This window comes from Trachemys scripta, chromosome 3 (assembly GCF_013100865.1).
Source record: "Trachemys scripta elegans isolate TJP31775 chromosome 3, CAS_Tse_1.0, whole genome shotgun sequence".
Taxonomy (NCBI): Eukaryota; Metazoa; Chordata; order Testudines; family Emydidae; genus Trachemys; species Trachemys scripta.
This window is the reverse complement of record NC_048300.1, coordinates 28483905-28504042: the sequence shown is the minus strand read 5'-3', so window position 1 is coordinate 28504042 and position 20138 is coordinate 28483905. Positions and strand designations below refer to the sequence as shown.

General features: G+C 39.6%; 1 protein-coding gene across 27 annotated transcripts in view; it reads left to right on the top strand.

The window, feature by feature from the left end:
• Nucleotides 1-20138, top strand: part of NRXN1 (neurexin 1) — a 1212452-nt gene that overhangs the window by 754566 nt on the left and 437748 nt on the right. For 3 of the 27 annotated variants that reach the window (XM_034764368.1, XM_034764367.1, XM_034764366.1), the window contains exon 1: nucleotides 13248-14213. The exons of 23 other annotated variants lie outside the window; for them this stretch is intronic. In XM_034764368.1, the coding sequence (XP_034620259.1) occupies nucleotides 13976-14213 (238 nt within the window). In that variant the 5' untranslated portion in view covers nucleotides 13248-13975. Of the gene's footprint in view, nucleotides 1-13246; nucleotides 14214-20138 lie in introns of those variants that run through there. One more of the 27 variants, XM_034764369.1, reaches the window with a different exon arrangement.

The following is a 20138-nucleotide window of genomic DNA, read 5'->3' as shown; positions in this document are numbered from 1 at the left end:
CCTTGGTACGTCTTTAAAAATTAGTATTATAGTATTATAGTTTTAAAAATCTGTAATTTGTGCATTCCTCTTAGTACCCGTATACATATACCTCTACAGCCCCACTACTTCTATTATTGTTTTGACATAAACTGAGAAAAGCAAGCAAAATTGAAAATCCTTAAAGATGAAACATTCTTTATTACATTTTTGAATAAACTGGCAAAATAAGGCAAATTTGGATTGAGACATACAATCATAGCTGAATTTTCTTGCATTTTCTTTTCTGTCACAACCTCTTATAGAACTAATTTGGCTTTCTTTTATTTAATTGTACACCATGTATGACAGATCTGTGTAACTTCCTTAAACATGACTCATTTTTTAAAAAAGCCAAAAATGCAATTGTGGGATAAGCTAAATGAGTTTCTGTCCCCAAAGTCTTTATATGTACAGCTATTATTTGAATTCATAACTAGGGAGGATGGGCTTGATTCTACAAACCACATTTACACAAATAGTTCTTTCTCATATTAGTCTCATTAAGTAAGGGTAAACAGAGGTTTGCAGGATTGGGATCTATACTTTCCTATCCATAATTAATTGTAAAATTGAGGGGGGCCCACACATCAATGGGAATACTAAGTATAATTCTTAGATATTGTAACACTTATTGTCCAGTTATCTCAGAATACTTCAAACATAGTATTTAGCCTCACATTGTGAAGTACTTACAAGTTGTTATCCCAGTTTTACAGATGAGGAAATTAAGGCACACAGTGCGTGATTGATGGCAATTAGAAATAGGGGTATTCAGCTCCTTCTAAGAAGGTCTGATTCTGCCAAATTTTACCCATGCAAGTTGTCCTGATTCATGGGAATAGTACCACTGACTCCTCTTGTCAACTGATTCTTATATGAGCAGTGGTTTGCAGTGATTTGCCCAAGGTCTCACAGGAAGTCTGTGGCAGAGACAGGAATAGAACTCACATCTTCATCCCACTACCATAGTGATGCTTAGGTTCATATTATTAAAGAGCATATTATGTATCATCCATAACCTTAATTGAATACACATAGAGGAGCAATTAACTCTGTGGTGCCACTCGTTTGGGAAAGCTTGTACTATACTAGTAAAACTTAGATAGCTGTCTCTGTTTCAATGTTGCAACATAATTGTATATATTTTTAATATTAAAATCACCTATATTTGTCCTCAAGAAAACAAGAGATCTCATGTATCACTTGGAATTCTTCCTTTTTAAGGTAATTATCTTTGGCTTGTGTAGCGGCTTAATTTTTCTTGCTCCATCAATAGGAATGCTCAAAGAAATACAACATAAAGGGTTTTATCTGTGCTATTGATTAGCTAGGAAGGGATATGTTTTGGACTCTGTTACAGCTTCTCTAGAGTGTATTTATTTAAATTGGAAAAAAATCAGTATTACTTGAAAAAAATGTAAAACTTTCATTTAACAATACAAAAGAGGGCACTGCTTAATCCCTGAAGTAGGAAATTGCTTTTCTTCATGATCCATTGGTTTCATACTGTTTCTGGCTGCTGGTGCTGAAGGAGAGAGAAACTATGCTCTTACTCTCTTTTCTCTGTATCAATTTTCTTATCCCTCTGCTGAGGCATGACTGCTAAATTGTTGTTGAAGTAAATAAAAAAAAGGGGATGGGAGAGAAGGGCGGGAAGCTTGACTATAAAATGCTCTTTGAGTCTCAAGTGGACAATTTCTTAATACTGAAGCAAGGTGAAAATTTACATGGGAAAATGAAAAAAGAAATTAAGGATTTAATTTAGGATCAAAGCTGAAGTTGTATGTGTTGTAGCTATTCTTTGGGGTGCTGGTATGGGTTTCTACCTAATTCAGCAGCACATTCCCAGAAGATGACTTAGGAAAGTGTTGGGGGGATTGGTTTTGTTTTCCCCCTTCTGTTCTGGTCTTATACATGCACGTACAGACGCAGATATACACATACACAGTACATATCAAATCATAATTAAAAGCAAAATATACGGCTGGTTGGAAGAGATACTGCTTGTTTCATCTTGCTTGAAACTGATTCAGTTTGTTGGTTAAAAGCACCTATTGTTTTAATTATGTTTTTGATATGCATTGCAAAAATGTATCACATTACAGCTCAGGGCTGAGAAATCCTAATTGTACACAACTAAGGCAATGAACTATTTAACATTTTGAAGCTGCTATCTTTAATTAATGAAGTTTTGTCATTGTCAGTATGAAGATTTTTTTTTTAAGTTAGCATACCAAAGGCAACACAGTTATTTTCTTTCCAAGCTGTAGCAGCATAAAATTGCATTTTTTTCTCTCTTCCCTTCACTGGGACCTCCCTTGTTTTTGTTTTTTGTTTTAAACTGCCTTTACAGAATTGTTCTTCACTCTAATTTAGCCCTACAAGGTAAACAAAATGGCAGAGTATTGTGATCCTCAGCTTTTGATCTATTTATGTAATAGGAAAGAAACCTGTATATTTTATTTCAAGCTCTCGCGTGTGTAGATATTGAAGAAAATAGTAAGACCATACCATATGCCCAATAAAATCTTCATTAAAAAGGCATTAGTCAATTAATCCAGCTCACTGTGTGGTTCATTTTATTTAGAATGAAATAAAGTAAGTTCATTAGTTTGCAGATTTAATGTTTTCTACTGTACCTAAAGCAACCAGTAACAATTCCACCGAGACTCTGCAGATCTCACTAACACCTGTCAAGATAAACACATGGCTCTCTAGGGGAATCAGTTTGGCAACATAACTGAGGAAATCTTGGAAAAAACGTAAGTCTTCCACACAAAATAAATAAATAAATACATAAATACATCAATAAATAAATTAAATTGGTGCACAGTATAAACCTGATTAATGATTTTTTCATGTACCTCTAAGGTCATATATATCTTTTGAAAGTGTGTGTGGGGTGGGATTCAAATATTCTCCCAAGAATAAATATTTTAGAACATACAACACTCCATTTGAAGGATATAGAATAATTATGCAATTTGAATGGAGCCACAGAGAGGTTTTCTGAAACCAGCAATCAAATCTTCATCCCCTCGGGGCTAATATATTAGGTTATATTGGCACTATTTGCATCACTACATTTAAAAATGTCATCTCCATTTTAAACCCCTATATTTAGGGGTTTATAACTTAGATATAGACATTTGCTTGGTGCTTCAAGCTGGAATGCAAGTCTTAGCTCAATAGTGATACTTTTTTAAAAGCAAATTCGAAACAAAAACCTATATTTGAACATTTTAAAGTTAGAAGTAATTAACGGTCTCTGCTTCTTTTTTGCCTCTTTTAATAAACTACATATTTGTGTTTTATTTGTCCACAATATTGACTAGTGCTTTCTGGGTGTGTAAAAGAAATGGCTGTATTGTTTGGTTTAACTCAAATTTGCTGGTCGTGTAGACTAACATTTTTCAACAAGAATGTACATAGATTTTTTGTAGCAGACTTGGTGCCAGATCTTAAAGAAATTATATACTGGTACGACTGCCAGGGTGGAATTCCAACACGTTTTACATTCCACATCCCTCTGCCAGAAGTGATTCACTTAGGGCTGGTCTACACTGGGGGTGGGGGGGGAGATCGATCCAAGATACTTCAACTTCAGCTACGCTATTCGCGTAGCTGAAGTTGCGTATCTTGGATCAAATTACCTGGGGTCCAGACGGCGCGAGATCGATGGCCGCTGCTCCCCCGTCGACTGCACTACCGCCTCTCGCTCTGGTGGAGTTCCGGAGTCGACAGTGAGCGCGTTCGGGGATTGATATATTGCGTCTTAATGAGATGCGATATATCGATCCCGGATAAATCGATTGCTACCCGCCAATACGGCGGGTAGTGAAGACATACCCTTAGGGAAGACAAGGAGTGATACTGACATATTGTTTCCTTCCAGTTTTATTGGAGGAAGACAGTTGGAATCTCTGCCTGGGAAGACTCCAGAGAAACCCCATTAGGAAAAGTTTCTCAGAGGATATGTTGAGTCAGCAATTCTTGGCTATCCTAGCTACACTGACTTCCTAACCAGCACGGTCTGTTTGAGGTTATTCTGGCTATCTCTGTGCCCCCCTAATGAAGCAGAGGTTGTGGCAACTTCTTCCCATTGCAACTTCCTCCCAGTGGTCTTTCCATCTAGGGAGACTTGCACCTGGGCTTATGGCAGCCTTTGATTTTATTTTAACTGACAGCATAATACCTCACTTACTGTTCCAATAAACGGCCACAGAGCCCACAGCCTGTATGCAACACATGATATAGAAGGTGCAGTAATTCATATATTGTTCCTATTGTTTAGAGACCTTTAAACAATGAACAGGGATTGTGTATAATTAGGGTGTTCATACTGAATATATATTTAGCAGTGTCCCACAACTCTGGATTCTATTATAGGCATTCACTCTTGATCTTCATCAATCTACATGACGATTAATTTGCAAACTGTTCTTGCACTTTTTTCTAGCAGGAGCTGAGGAGTCCAAATCAGTAGAATTTTGGCTGTAGTCAGGGATCTCATTCTTCTGTGGTGCTACAGTGCCAATTTCTTCAGCAATGTTGGGAGAATCAAAGATCAAAGCTAGCTCAGGTATGTCTACACATGCTACACTCATGCCTTGAATTGTACACACACCCTCACTAATTTAACTGGAATGAAAACCCCATTTAACACCAAAGCAGACATGGTTTAACACTTTTAGCTTAATTATAGCATATGCTATTTGCAGACAAGACCTAGATATTGAATAGGGGTTTCCAGCCAATTAAATTAGCTTGATAGAGCTAGCGCTAATAAAAAATAAATTTCTTATTTTCACTAGTTTAAACAAGGCCCATATTTTCAGCCCTCCTGCCACCATAGTGTCTTCCTTCAAGTGGGGCCACTAAAGTCTGGCAATACAACATAAACATCAGCAAATTGGGTTTAAGTTCAGGGTTCTCTGCCCCTGGGAATTAAAACCACATCCATTTCAGCTTCACCTATCCTATCCTAAGTACACAGCTAACCGGGATTCATATTCCACTCATGTCAGTAGGAGGTAAAAATGACTCTGAAATCCCCCTATTTTAAATAAGAAATGTTGCTTACCATAGGTTTTAACAGTGCTTACTCGCAGACACTTTTACTTTTCATTTAAAAGCTTAACTCTGAGTGCTAAGAACTCCCAGTTAGGTTTTTTTAAATAAAACATAAAAAGACTGGAAGTGTCTGACTGCCACAATTTCCTTCAGAATAGAGAGAAATGTTTGCCCCAGTTACAAAAATGAAAGAGAGAGGATTTTACCTCTTGTCCTTTCCCTACATTCTTTCTACCTGTTAATCTCCTTTTCCTCTTTCCATCCTTCTCCACCTTTCATAAATTCTTTCTCTCTTTTATTGCTTTCTTCCTTGTTCTTCTCACTGCTGCTCTTCTTTCCCCTTCCCTCTCCTCTTCACCATTCTTGACCTATTGTTCCCTTTTTTCATCTCTTCCTTTCTCCTCCCACTATTTTCTCTTTTCTGTGTCATTCCCTCTACCTGCAACCTCTTTGTTGTTGTCAGTGGCTTGCTTCCTACATGTCTCTTCTAGGACCTGCATTGCAACACCTTTCCCAAGAACTTGGATAAGTTTCCTCTTGACTTCTCTCTGTGTTACAAGATTCAGAGCAGAGTGATGTAAAATGTTATTTCCTCAAATGAGTCCAACATTATCTCCACGCTGCTCCCAGCCAGAGAGATCAGGCACCGAGAAGCCATGCTCAGAAATCAAATCTGTGTCTCTTGCATGGCAGGATGGAGCAACTGTGTTTTATTGATTTTATTTAAACATTGCATAACCCACAACAGCCATCAGAGCATGGTGTTGGCTGCAGAATGAACCTCACCTTCCAAACTGGAAAATGATCTTTCAACTCTGCAACCTCCTTACACAATAATCCCAGCTACTCTACATCCTACAGAGTTACTAGGAAGGTCCAGCCCCTTTTTCTTCTTTCAAATATGTTACTTGTTACTTGAGTTAGTGAGCTGTAGCTGATGTCTCCAAGGAGAACTAAGGAGCTAGGAGAGGAGGTGGAGTGAGGGATGGGGATTATAGGAGCACAAAGCAAGAGCACCATTCTAGTGTTGCTGCTAGTGTTTTATTCATTGCTGTAGGAAGCCTTGAATTTCATGGATATCAGGAAGTTAGGAACAGCAGAAAGCTCACCTACAGTCAGCAGTTTATTTCAATATTGTGTTGGGAATTTTCAAAGTACAAATTATCTTGCAATGTAAGTCTTTACTTTTCAGACGTCCCTTTGTGTTCTTTCAACTATTATGTCCTTAAGAAGCCTGAAAAGGCTAATACAGACTCAGATGTTATGATGGTGGCAACTTGTTGATGTTAAGAGCCTGCATCTGCTAGCTGTTTGGTACTCTCAGTACTAATAGCTCTGAGTTTAATATACAGCAGTCAACTGATCCATAGATTTGAATCCCTAAATCCTGATTAACATGATAGACTGTAACACCTAAAAACAAGTCAGCCTTATATCCACCAGTGCTAAATATTTATCTGCATGATTGATAATAGTGGATTTCCATATCCAGTCATATCCATTTTAAATTACCCATCTGTAGAATGGCTACAGTCATTATGAGCAGTCAGGAAAATAATGGATGTTTTTTAAAACTGCAGTACTATATGTGAAGAGGTTATTGAAAGGTTGGTTTCAGTGACTGGGAGGAATAACTTCTTTTTGTGGAGCTGTTTCACCAATTGAATAATGACCTGGCAAAGTGGTAGCAGATACAGGAGGAAATTTTGGAAACAAAAAATAATGTACACAATTAGGAAATATGCATTAGAGTCTGTAATGTAAGAGGATATTGCAGATTCGAGACAACCACTTCTTTTAATTTTCTTTTTCATTTTCCTTTCTTCTTCTTTTTTATTTTTTCAATTTCATTTTGGCTTTTCTTCTTCCTGCAGTCTTTTCAGTTTCAAAAAGTTAGGAAGTATGGTCCAGTGGCTAGGGCTCTAGTATACTCTTTGGGAAACCCAAGTCCCTGCTATGCCACAAACTTCCTATGTGACCTTGCGCAAGTCACTTAGTCTTGCATCCACAAAAGGATTTAGGTGTTGTGATACTCAGGGTTTGTCTTCACTACCAGAGTAAGTATGTGATTAACGTAACTGGAGTCGACGTAACCTATGTCACTTACCCCGGTGTCTTCATTGCACTGCATTGATGGGAGACGCTCTCTGATCGACTTACCTTGGGTGGAGAGCCACTTAAACTCCACCTCTGTGAGAGGCATGGCTCTTTAGTTGAAGTAGTTAGCTCGACACAGTGTCAGTGTAGACACTGCGTTGCTTACATCAACTACTGCTGCCTTTCAGAAACCATCCCACAGTGCCCCATACTGGCAGTTAAATCGGTGCAAGCACTCCTGGTGAGGACACGCACTGCCTAGACAAGGAGTATAGTGTGGATGTGTAAAATTGATTCAATTACTACAGAGGCTGTCTGTCAAAGTAACTTAGGTCAACTTAATTTTGTAGTGTAGACTTGCCCTAAAGTTACACATGTGCATAAGTGTTTCCAGGTGGACCTTAAATCTGTATGTATTTTTCCTCACTGTGCTTTCACCATCTTATTGCTATCCTTGTGCATGTTTATCTTTGTACTAAATAAAACCCTCAATAAACTAGAGCTAGATTGTGACATTACAATTTGCTCTGAGAAAGGGATGGTGCATACCTGAACATACCTCCCTTCCCCCCATGAGATGACCAGAGAACAAACTGCGACTCCTGCCTTGTTGTGGGGAAGGAGTAGAATACTGTGTTTGTAGACTAGAGTTTTTTGGCCAGGTTAAGTATCAGTTTACACAATTTTAAATGCAATTGGAGACACCACTTAAAACTTCTGTTTTAGAACAATCTGGTGGTGATTCACCCTAAGGCTGAGCAAAAGTTTGTGTAGTGACTGCATGAGAATTTACAGTGGTGTTAGTTGTTTGGCAGTCAATTAACTCATTACAATAATAGAAAATACAATCAAGAAAAAGCCACAGTTCGACCTTGCAACCATCCATCTGGGTATGTCTACACTGCAACTGGGAGGTGTGGTTGCAGCAGGTGTAGACATACCCAAGCTACCTGCTCTCCCCTCTGACACCCAAGTCAAAACCTTTCCCGGGAATAGCAGAGTTTCCTCTCTCCCTCGTACTCCCTCTGTGGATCCAAGGGCTGTGGCAATATAGCCCATGATAAATTAGAAAGGTGTCTAGGAAAACTTATACTCATATTAGGGTTCTTTTCCATTAATATTAATTTATATATAAATATTAGCTCTGTCAATTAATTGCAGTTAACTCACACAATTAGTTCAAAAATTAATTGTGATTAAAAATATTAATCGCAATTAAACGCACTGTTAAACAAGAAAATACCAATTGAAATTTATTAAATATTTTGGATGTTTTTCTACATTTTTATATATATCTTGTATTCTGTGTTTTAATTGAAATCAAAGTGTATATTTTGATTACAAATATTTGCACTGTAAAAATGATAAACAGAAGAAATAGTGTTTTTCAATTCACCTTATACAAGTACTGTAGTGCAATCTCTTTGTCCTGAAAGTGAAATTTACAAATGTCCTGAAAGTGCAATTTACAGATTTTTTTTTGGTTACATAACTGCACTAAAAAAAAAAATGTAAAATTTCAGAGTGTACAAGTTCACTCAGTCCTACTTCTTTTTCAGCCAATAACTAAGACAAACAAGTTTGTTTATATTTACAGGAGATAATGCTGTCCTCTTCTTATTTACAATGTCACCAGAAAGTGAGAACAGGCATTTGCATGGCACTTTTGTGCCAGATATGCTAAACATTCCTATGCCCCTTCATGCTTCAGTCACCATTCCAGAGGACATGCTTCCATGCTGAGACGCTTGTTAAAAAAATAATGCGTTAATTAAATTTGTGACCGAACTCCTTGGGGAAGAATTGTACGTCCCCTGCTCTGTTTTACCCGCATTCTGCCATATTTTTCTTGCTATGGCAGTCTCAGATGATGACCCAGCACATGTTGTTGTTCGTTTTAAGAACACTTTCACTGCAGATTTGACAAAATGCATAGAAGGTACCAATGTCCAAGACTGTAGCATTTAGTTTCAGAAAGGGGAACTACACAAAAATGAGGAGTTAAACAGAAATTAAAGGATACAGTGCCAAAACTGAAATCTCTGCAAGCTGCATGGAAACTTTTTAAAGACACCATAATAGAGACTCAACTTAAATGTATACCACAAATTAAAAAACAGTAAGAAAACCAAAAAAGAGCCATTGTGGCTAAACAACAAAGTAAAAGAAACAGTGAGATGCACTGGACAATCGAGGTGCTAAAGGAGCACTCAAGGACGATAAGGCCATTGCGGAGAAACTGAAAGAATTCTTTGCATCGGTCTGCATGGCTGCGGATGTGAGGAAGATTCTTAAACCTGAGCCATCCTTTTAAGGTGACAGATCTGAGGAACTGTCCCAGATCGAGGTATCATTAGAGGAGGTTTTAGAACAAACTGATAAATTAAACAGCAATAAGTCACCAGGACCAGATGGTATTCACCCAAGAGTTCTGAAAGAACTCAAATGTGAACTTGCAGAACTACTAACTGTAGTCTGTAACCTATCATTTAAATCAGTTTCTGTACCAGATGACTGGAGAATAGCTAATGTGCCACCAATTTTTAAAAAGGACTCCAGAGGTGATCCCGGCAATTACAGGCCTGTTAACCTGACTTCAGTACCGGGCAAACTGGTTGAAACTATAATAAAGAACAATATTGTCAAACATATAGATGAACATAATTTGTTGCAGAAGAGTCAACATGGTTTTAGTAAAGGGAAATCAGGCCGCACCAATCTGCTAGAATTCTTTAGGGGGTCAACAAGCATGTGGACCAAGGGGAACCAGTGGATATAGTGTATTTAGATTTTCAGAAAGCCTTTGACAAGGTCCCTCACCAAAAGCTCTTACGCAAAGTAAGCTGCCATGGGATAAGAGGGCAGGTGCTCTCATGGATTGGTAACTGGTTAAAAGATAGGAAACAAAGGGTAGGTATAAATGGTCAGTTTTCAGAATGAAGAGAGGTAAATAGTGGTGTCCCCTAGGGGTCTGTTCTGGGACTAGTCCTATTCAACGTTTTCATAAATGATCTGAAAAAAAGGGTAAACAGTGAGGTGGCAAAATTTGCAGATGGTACAAAATTACTAAAGATAGTTAAGACCCAGGCAGACTGCGAAGAGCTACAAAAAGATCTCTCAAAAGTGGGTGACTGGGCAACAAAATGGCAGATGAACTTTAATGTTGATAAATGCAAAGTAATGCACATTGGAAAGCATAATCCCAGCTATACATATAAAATGATGGGGTCTAAATTAGCTGTTACCACTCAAGAAAGAGAGCCATTGTGGATAGTTCTCTAAAAACATCCACTCAATGTGCAGCGGCAGTCAAAAAAACGAACAGAATGCTAGGAATAATTAAGAAACGGATATAGGACAGAAAATATCATGTTGCCGCTATTTAAATCCATGGTACGCCCACATCTTGAATACTGTGTGCAGATGTTGTTGCCTCCTCTCAAAAAAGATATATTGGAATTGGAAAAGGTTCAGAAAAGAGCAACAAAAATGATTGGGGTATGGAACGACTTCCTTATGAGTAGAGATTAATAAGACTGGGACTTTTCAGCTTGGAAAAGAGATGGCTAAGGGGAGATATGATTGCGGTCTATAAAATCTTGACTGGTGTAGAGAAAGTAGATAAGGAAGTGTTGTTTACTACTTCTCATAACACAAGAACTAGGGATCACCAAATGAAATTAATAGGCAGCAAGTTTAAAACAAATAAAAGGAACTATTTCTTCACACAACACACAGTAAACCTGTGGAACTCCTTGCCAGAGGGTGTTGTGAAGGCCAAGACCATAACAGGGTTCAAAAAAGAACTAAATAAATTCATGGAAGATAGGTCAATCAATGGCTATTAGCCAGGATGGGCAGGGATTTTGTCCCTAGCCTCTGTTTGCTAGAAACTGGGAATGGGCGACATCGAATGGATCACTTGATGATTACCTGTTCCGTTCATTCCCTCTGGGGCACCTGGCAATGGCCACTGTCGGAAGACAGGATACCGGGCTTGATGGACCTTTGGTCTGACCCAGTAGGGCCATTCTTATTGTGATATTTGTAAAGCTAGCTACAGCACTCAACCCAAGATTTAAGAATCTGAAGTGCCTTCCAAAATCTGAGAGGGACGAAGTAGGGAGCATGCTTTCAGAAATCTTAAAAGAGCAGTACTCCAGTGCAGAAACTACAGAACCCGAACCACTAAAAAAGAAAATCAACCTTCTGCCTGTGGCATCTGACTCAGATGATGAAAATGAACATGCGTCAGTCGGCGCTGCTTTGGATGTTTTTTGAACAGAACCCGTCATCAACATGGATGCATGTCCCCTGTAATAGTGGTTGAAGCGTGAAGGGACATTTGAATCTTTAGTGCATCTGGCGTGTAAACATCTTGCAATGCTGGCTATAACAATGCCATGAGAACACCTGTTCTCACTTTCAGGTGACATTGTAAACAAGAAGTGGGCAGCATTATCTCCTGCAAATGTAAACAAACTTGTTTGTCTGAGTGATTGGCTGAACAAGAAGTAGGACTGAGTGGACTTGCAAGCTCTAAAATTTTACATTATTCTATTTTTGAATGCAGATTTTTGTACATAATTCTATATTTGTAAATTCAACTTGGATAGCTCAGTGGTTTGAGCATTGGCTTGCTAAACCCAGGGTTGTGAGTTCAATCCTTGAGGGGGCCATTTAGGGTTCTGGGGCAAAAATCTGTCTGGGGATTGGTCCTACTTTGAGCAGGGGGTTCGACTAGATGACCTCCTGAGGTCCCTTCCATCCCTGATATTCTATGATAAAGAGATTGCACTACAGTACTTGTATTAGGTGAATTGAAAAATACTATTTCTTTTGTCTTTTTTTCAGTGCAAACACTTGTAATTAAAAATAAATATAAAGTGAACACTTTACACTTTGTATTGTAACTGAAATCAATATATTGGAAAATGTAGAAAACATTGAAAAATATTTAAATAAGTGGTATTCTATTATTGTTTAACAGTGTGATTAAACACGATTATTTTTTTAAATTGTGTGATTAATTGCAATTAATTTTAATCGCTTGACAGCCCTAATATATATAATACAGTATATATATTAAAGTTTCTTTAACACCCAGTTTTTTTCTCGCACACATACTCACCCCATAGATCACAACACTGCTAAAAGCATAGCAGAAAACAGACAAAAGTCTAGAGTTGCCGGAATAAAGAAAGCTGAAACTCTGTGTTTAACACACCCTGTTGTGTCCAGGTATGGTATTGCACAGAATATGGGAATATGCTTCTACATCAGGTGGCTTCTAAAAAGCATCTGAATTTGTAATACGTGTTCAATGAGCTACAATATACCTTGGGAATATCGTTTTCATTTGAATTATATAATTTCATAGTTAAACTTTAAATTTCTTTTTATGGCTTTCTTTATATTGTTTTTAAGAGCAAGAGCATATGTGTTTATGTGCCTATTCAGCATACTAAATTCAGTATTTCAACATATTGGATTAAATCTGAAGCGATGCAGACAAATGTTTTCTTCCATTGTTTTGTGCCAGCTGTTCCGGTATAAACCCATTTAAATCTCTTTCCTAGTTGTGTTTTGGTTTGCCTAGCTTTTCCCAGCCATACATTGTCAGGGAAAATGGGAACTCTTTGTTAGGAGTGATGTGTGTAATTACCAGCTCATCAAGACAGACGCTTGAGGAGATGGCAAGCCATGTTCAGCAGACCTGGTTTGAACACCTGGTGGAACAAGTTTAGTCCAATGAAAGCCCCCGAAGTCATTCCTCTTAAGCTGTAAGTGAGCTTTCTAGACATCGGCACATCCGACCCGTCGGAGGAGGGGAATGGCGCCCCGCATTAGACTAATTCGTCACCAGAATCTGATGGCAGTTTAGGAGGGGTCGTTTGTGTGTGCTCGCCGCACCTCCTGACACATGTTCCTTTAGTATATGGCGTCTGAAAGGAAGAGGAAAAGCGGGACGAATGGATTGAAGCTGAACTCAGCCTCCCTCTTTAACATAGGCTCGTCCTCTGCATTGCATCCAAGCTTCAGTGATTTGCTGTTCGGAGACTGCAGATTTGCATAGCACTTCTCTTCGCAAGCGTGGTTATCCCTCCTCCCCCAAGCCCAGCTTCTTTCATAAGGGTGCACTATTTTCCTGAAAACATCCTCGGGTATTACTGTCACCACTGAGATCGCCGGAGCAGCTTGCCTGATTATTGTCTAGCTCTGTATGGGAGTGTGTATGCTTGTGTGAGCGCACTGGGCGAGCTTGTTCGCGAGGCTCCCCAGGTCGAAGCTGACTGGAGGGGCGAGCAGCGGGGTGAGTGGTCTCCCCTTTTCTGGCGCCGGCCGGCCGGCTGCTGCGGTTCTCCCTCCCCTTTTTCTCTTGTGGAGCACAACTGTGGCCTGACTGGTTCCCCTGTGGATTACCGAGGAGGAGATGCTTGGCACACTTGTAACTGGGGAGCATTGTCAGTGAGCAGGAGCGCTGGGAACTAGCAGTTGGTTGAGTGTGGGGGGTTGGTTTTGCCCCCTCTCCCTCTTTGCGAAGTCTCGGAACTGACTGGCTTCTCCGCCTCGGACGATGTTTCTGATTGTTTGGGGTAGAAGACGACCTGGACCCAAGGATCCCCGGAAGCTTTCCCCAAAGGAAGAGATGGCTCCCCTGGCGAAGTGAGCTGCCCCCGGCGCGGGGTGCCTCTGTGCACGCCTCTCTCCAAAGTTTGCCACCTTTGCTGTGGCTGCTGCTCCTGCCGGGGACCCCGCGGGCCGGCGCGTCGTGGAGCAGAGGATGGGGGGGCTGCTGAAATGCAGCCCGGAGCCGGGCCCCACCAGCAGTAGCAGCGGCGCGGGAGGGCGCCTGGCCCTGCTCTGGATAGTTCCACTCACTCTCAGCGGCCTCCTCGGGGTGGCGTGGGGAGCCTCCAGTTTGGGTGCTCACCACATTCACCATTTCCATGGCAGCAGCAAACATCATTCAGTGCCTATCGCTATCTACAGGTCACCGGCTTCCTTGCGAGGCGGACACGGTGGGTTCGCTGCCGGTTCGGTAACCCCGAGCTCCGCAGCTTGTGTGCATGTTGCCGGTGGTGTTTGTCTGGCCCATTTGCTGTCCGTGAATCACGATCCTCTTTGGTCCTAGTGCCAGTGATCCACAGGGGCAGGGAGCTACTGTCAATGGTCCACAGGGGTCAGAGATCCATAGCGGGCAAGGATCCCAATGCCAGGGATGTAGAGGGGGCAGGGATCTACACTGGGTGGACGCGTGGAGGGGGGAATGCGGGTCACATTCCCCCTCCCCCCCGATTGTCCGTGGAGACGCTCCTGGGGTCGGTCTGAACATGGACATATGGGGGGCGGACTTGGGTGACTCGCATTTGTAAATGAACCCTTCCTCGCCTTCCCCCCCGCTGCTGCTCAAAGAAGGAGGGGTAGCCCCAGACCAAAGGAGTCCCCAGCGCAGGGTCCCAGGAGGCGCTGTTCGGCTCGGCTGAGTGGGAGCTCCCTCCCAGCTTACTGCAGCCCAGGCTGGGCCAGCTCAGCGGATCCATCACCTCCCGGAACCGGATTCTCTTGGCTTGGCTCCCCCGCGGGGTCCGGCCACATGTAGAGAAAGAATCGCGAGTCTACTGGGTTGACCGGGTTCACTTCTGGTCTGCGTGTGTCCTCTGGGATTCCTTGGCACTCTCCAACGCTCGTGCCGTCACCCCCCCCCTCCCCACACCCCTAATCTTCCCTTCTCCGAATCATCTAGGGTCCCTAGAATAAGAAAACTGCCTTTCATCGGGCACCACAGGAGAATGCGGTGGACATTATTCTATGTCACCCTTAGAATTTAACATCAGTAGAATCAGAGTCAGTGAAACAAAAGATCCCCCAAGTTCAAATGAGCTGGGGACAGGACAGGGCGGGGCGTATGTATTGTTTAAAAGGCGTCTAAATTAATTACTGTATTTTGGTCTAAAGTCGATGAACTAAAACATGGGGCCACTGGTTAGACAAAGGATCAGCAAGGAAGTAAATATCTAAATATTGAGAGGGGAATATATAATATAATATAATTATAATTAATTAATGTATGCACACTATGACAGCCAGGGAAGGGCAGTAAAGTGACAAAAATGAAATACTTTCCAAGTCCAAATAAGCTTTTAGTTCAGAATTTACAATGATAGAGAATGGTTTTGGTCTCTAAAGTGAGATATTCCTTTGTACCACACTATATCCATGCCTCTCTATGCAGCACTCTTCTGGTTTTTGTTTTGCAAATATAAGCACATGAAAATATAAATATCCATACATATATGAAACATTAAATATATATTCACAACTAATAAAATCAGTATAAAGACTGCTAGGCATTTTAAGGGTTTGAGCGAAAGTCTCCCTTTGCTTGAAACCCTTGACTTTTGATTAAATTATACAGCTTCATTCTTCATTTTCTCATCTTGCCATGCTTCATTTGCACTATCATGTGGTGTCATTTACAAGCTTTACAAGGTAACAAACGGATCTTATTGTTACCCTTTGTGTCTTTGTGCAAACTGCCCAGTTGCAGAGATTAGGCAGTTAGGCTACATTAGATTTTTACCAACGTTTAATAATGTCAGTAGATAAGTTTGTAGCGGTTATTTTTAAAATGTCATTTTATGTCTCATATACTTTATTATTAAAGTGTGTAGAAATTACTTTTATACTTTTTTTGCTAATTAAAATAGTAACATTGAAAATGTGGTCTAAATCCAGAATAGCAAGGACATTCAGACCCCCCACTCTCTTCAATGTACATAGAAATCTCAGAATACTGCGTGTTGTACTTAGGTGAGGAAAGCTGCCTAATATCTCTTTCTGTTCTATTATTGGACACTTTGTGAAACCATTTAAGAGCTTTTTAACAAATTTAGAGATGGATGAAGGGTGAGGAAAAAAGGAACAAGTAATCAAATTGTCTCCAAAATAGATTTCATTAGGAAATGTTTAAAGATGGCATACCTTGTCTAATTTTTAAAATTACCTTCGACTCAATTGTAGGTGTGTGGTGAACAGGAGCAGCTCTGCAGGAAGGGAATAAGTCAGGATGACTACTGTAATAATAATAAAAATAATATAATATAATTAATAAATTAATAAGTATTATTATTAATAACAATATATGGTGTAGTTGCCAACCTTTAGGGGGTTGTGGGGAAACTACTCTGTAAGTAAAAGTAGCTGATTTTGCAAGATTCAGGGTAGTACATGTCCCACATATCTTGGTGATCAGAATGCATTTCAGAGTGTTTGCCTTAATCCTAAATTACTTTGCTTTTGTGCATTTAAAGCAGACACCCTATCATTTCTCAGTCTTTTTAAAACATTTAATTTCTATCATTAATAATTCTCCACTTTCTTCTATAAGCTTCACTGAGGCATTTCGTCTTCTGGCTGAGCAGGGATGGACATAGCCCCTGAAGAGCTCAGCAGTGTAACTTTGAGCATCAGCCAAAGGGGGTTGCTTGTGAAAGAGAAAGAGACAGACTAGGCCCTCACTCCTTACCCCAGGGGCTGAGTGAATTTCAGTGCTTGTAGCCCATGCTGGCTAGGGGGTGAGGCAGTGAATTTTGATCCTCAAACTTGCCTTCCTCCAGCAGTGGACTTTGGAATTAGCTCCATCAATTCTTCAGCAGTATTTTCATTCTGATGAAATGTGAACATGTGTAAACATTACAGTCCTTATGGTGATCTCATAACAGTCTTTTTGGTACTGTTACTTGGGTAGTGTTTTCATACAATCACAGAAATTAGAGATAGAAACCACCTGTTAGGATAGGTCACCTAGCTGATCCCCTGTGAGCAATGTTCTTCCCAATGTTGTAATATCAGGAGTATCAAAAGGAATGAGATGAGGCCACATTGTCTGTGTCCAACAAACTTTAACAAAGTCACAACCCTCACTAGCAGCACCTGTCCCCGCAAAAGACAACAGACAGCACCTCACCCCAAAAGAGCATCTTATTTCAATCCTATTCCCCCAGCCCCTCTCAAACCATATCCACCTTGGTCTCGGCCACTCTGGTTTTAAAAGATACAAGCAATGGGGCCTTTGCCTTTGGGAAGACAATTCCACAGTCTTGCAGCTCTCACTTCCATGAATATTTTTGCTGGAATTTTGCATTGTATTTTTATGACACATTAACATGTTATTTTATTTTCCAAAAGTGTGCTTAGCAGGCAAATGAGTAGAATTCCAACCGTGTAGTCATCTCTTACCTTTTTTGTCAATGAAGCAATTGAATCCCAACCCCTATTAACTATTAAAATTAAAGTAAAAATAAAAGCTAAAATTAATTCAAATGCTTGAGCAAAATTATGTTTTAGCCTCTGTTTTGCTTCTCATTAAACTTGTGTCTGTGATGGACTTCTAGAGGGAGCCTTCCACTGAGATTATTCCTCAGCTGTATATGGCAAGTTGAACCCTGGGCACAGTTAGCAAACCTCTGGATCATAGTTCCTGTAACAGGAGGAGAGAGGGAAATTGGTAATCTCTCAGCAAAGGTAGTTTCAGACTACTTAGTGTTTGCCAGGGAATAAGTGGCCTCTGAATAAGTTTCAGAGCATGAAACACTGGTGTTATATACTCACATCTGCATGTCCTATTTAAGAGGAAGGCTGTTGCATTCTGTAGTAGCTGAAGCTAACAGGCACTTTTTAAGGGAAAGTCGAACAGAGTTCATTGCAGTGTCTGTAGATTACAAAAGCATAGGCCCACAATGGCAAGGTCCACAATAAAAAGGTATGGTAACCTTAAATGGAGAAAGGCAGCCTTTGCCAAAGCTGGTATGTGAAAATCTAGGAACAGTGATGGATCCACTTTGAATTCAAGACTGCACATCACATTAGCAAAGATTGGACATATACCCCCAACATAGCTGCCACCATCACTTATCTTTCTCCTGGCTGAAACATCACTTCTATCTCAACTGGACTGAACCTGACCCCAGTTAGCTTCCGCCAATTTCTTCACTGGGTGAAGGCATATATCAAATATCAAAGGCCAGATACTCAACTGGTATAAACTGGCTTGGGTCTAAGGACTTCAGTGGAACAATCCCAGTTTACACCAGTTGAGACTCTGGCTCTGTTTGTAATCTCAGCTGTGTGATGCGCATCACTACATTTTCTAAAATAGTCTGTTGTGCTTGACCTTGGATCTTAGAACTTGCAATTTAAGGGCCTCCTGTGTATATTTTTGTTTAAATACAATAAAAGTAAGAGGTAACTAATTGGATCAGTGTGTTTTTGCACACACATTTCACCTTCAGAAATCTAGATTAAAAACTACATTTGGTGTTTTCCTAACTGAGCCTCAGTGGTTGTTTGCCCATATCATACAACTAGGCATGATTATACTTTGTTTAGTTTTTCTGGGTTTTTTTTTAAGAGGTTCAGGTTTTAGGGGGATATTTTTCAAAGGCACAAATCTCCCTCTAGAATCCTAAGCATGTTGCATATCTGAATTGTGATACACTAGTAGAGCAGTAGAGGGAAACTTGCTCAATATCTATCTGCACTATGACTGTCTCTATTATATCAGCCCCTGAGTTTCATGTGCTCCACATTTTAAATTGCAGCAATTTAAAAAGGCATCTATAATTGAATCACCATCCAGCCTTTATTAGTGTGTCACACTGTGGGCTGAATCATGCAGCCCTTAATCAGTCTAGATATCCACTGAACTCAATAGGTAAAGACAGTGGGATTGGGATTATACTACTTCAGTAAAATAATTATAATGATACTGTGAAAAATGAAATCAAAACAATTTTGGAAGATATTCTTTCGATGCACTTAGAGCATTTTGTATTCCCTTGTGTTTAACAATGAATAAGAAAGTTATAGATGGACTCTTTTATTAGACTAGGTAAAATAATAAATTTGTATGGTCACTCATTCTTCATTTTTTATCTATTGGGATAACCTGATTACTACTGCTGCCTATAGTAGTAATAAAATGCATGTCCTCAGAGTAAGTGATATTTTTCAGCTATAAAATTTGTATTAAATTTCAGAACAAAGTTTACATTATAGTTACAAAACTAAATTTGGTATTAAATTTAAACATTTCAGGGTTTTCTTGCATTTTAAAGCAATGTAATGTGAAGTGGAGATATTTTTCTTGCCGCTTTGAATTATTATTAATTAACTTTGGGGGTGTAGAGAGAGTTCCAGAATGAGTTGTGTATAGTTATAATAGTTTTTTCACTAACTCATTTCCAAATACTTACCTAGGTTGCTGGTCTAACTAGTATTCATGCACAGTTGAGTAGTATTCATTCTTTCAGACTGTAACATACAACCATTTTCTAAATATGGCTTTAAGTTATACATTTTTCTATTCCCTTTCAAAATTTCCAATATGCTGTATCACTCATTTTTCATGTCTACTGCCAAAGTATTAACATAAGTTGGAATACAATGAATAACAAAGCAATCTCAGTCAGCAAAGTGGTTAATTGGATATGCTGTTAAATATGCATATTATGTAGTGTGGTTTCTACAATATTACTCCTGTCAATGTGGCTTGTCAAAGAGGTATACAATCTTTGGTGATGTTGTGAAAAGTCTATAGAGGATTGCAATCAAAAGCGGAACACTGCTGATGGATTTCTGATAAATATCTTTTCACAAGCCCTACTGCCTCAGTACATGCACAGTTATTGATTGACTGTGGTGCCTTTACAAAAACTAAATAAATAACAACAGTCTATTGTCGCTTATCAGTAATAGCACTTTTGGCTCAGACTGCAGTAATCATGTTTTTAGATTTAAAACATGTTTTATTGTTTTTTAATCAAATACCATTTCAAATATGTTAACAGAAGAAATTAATTTAGCATACAATATAGTGGTCTTCCTATTGGTTCTAATTTTCAAAAATGGATTTTTGCTGATAACAAACAGTTGACTTAGGTTTA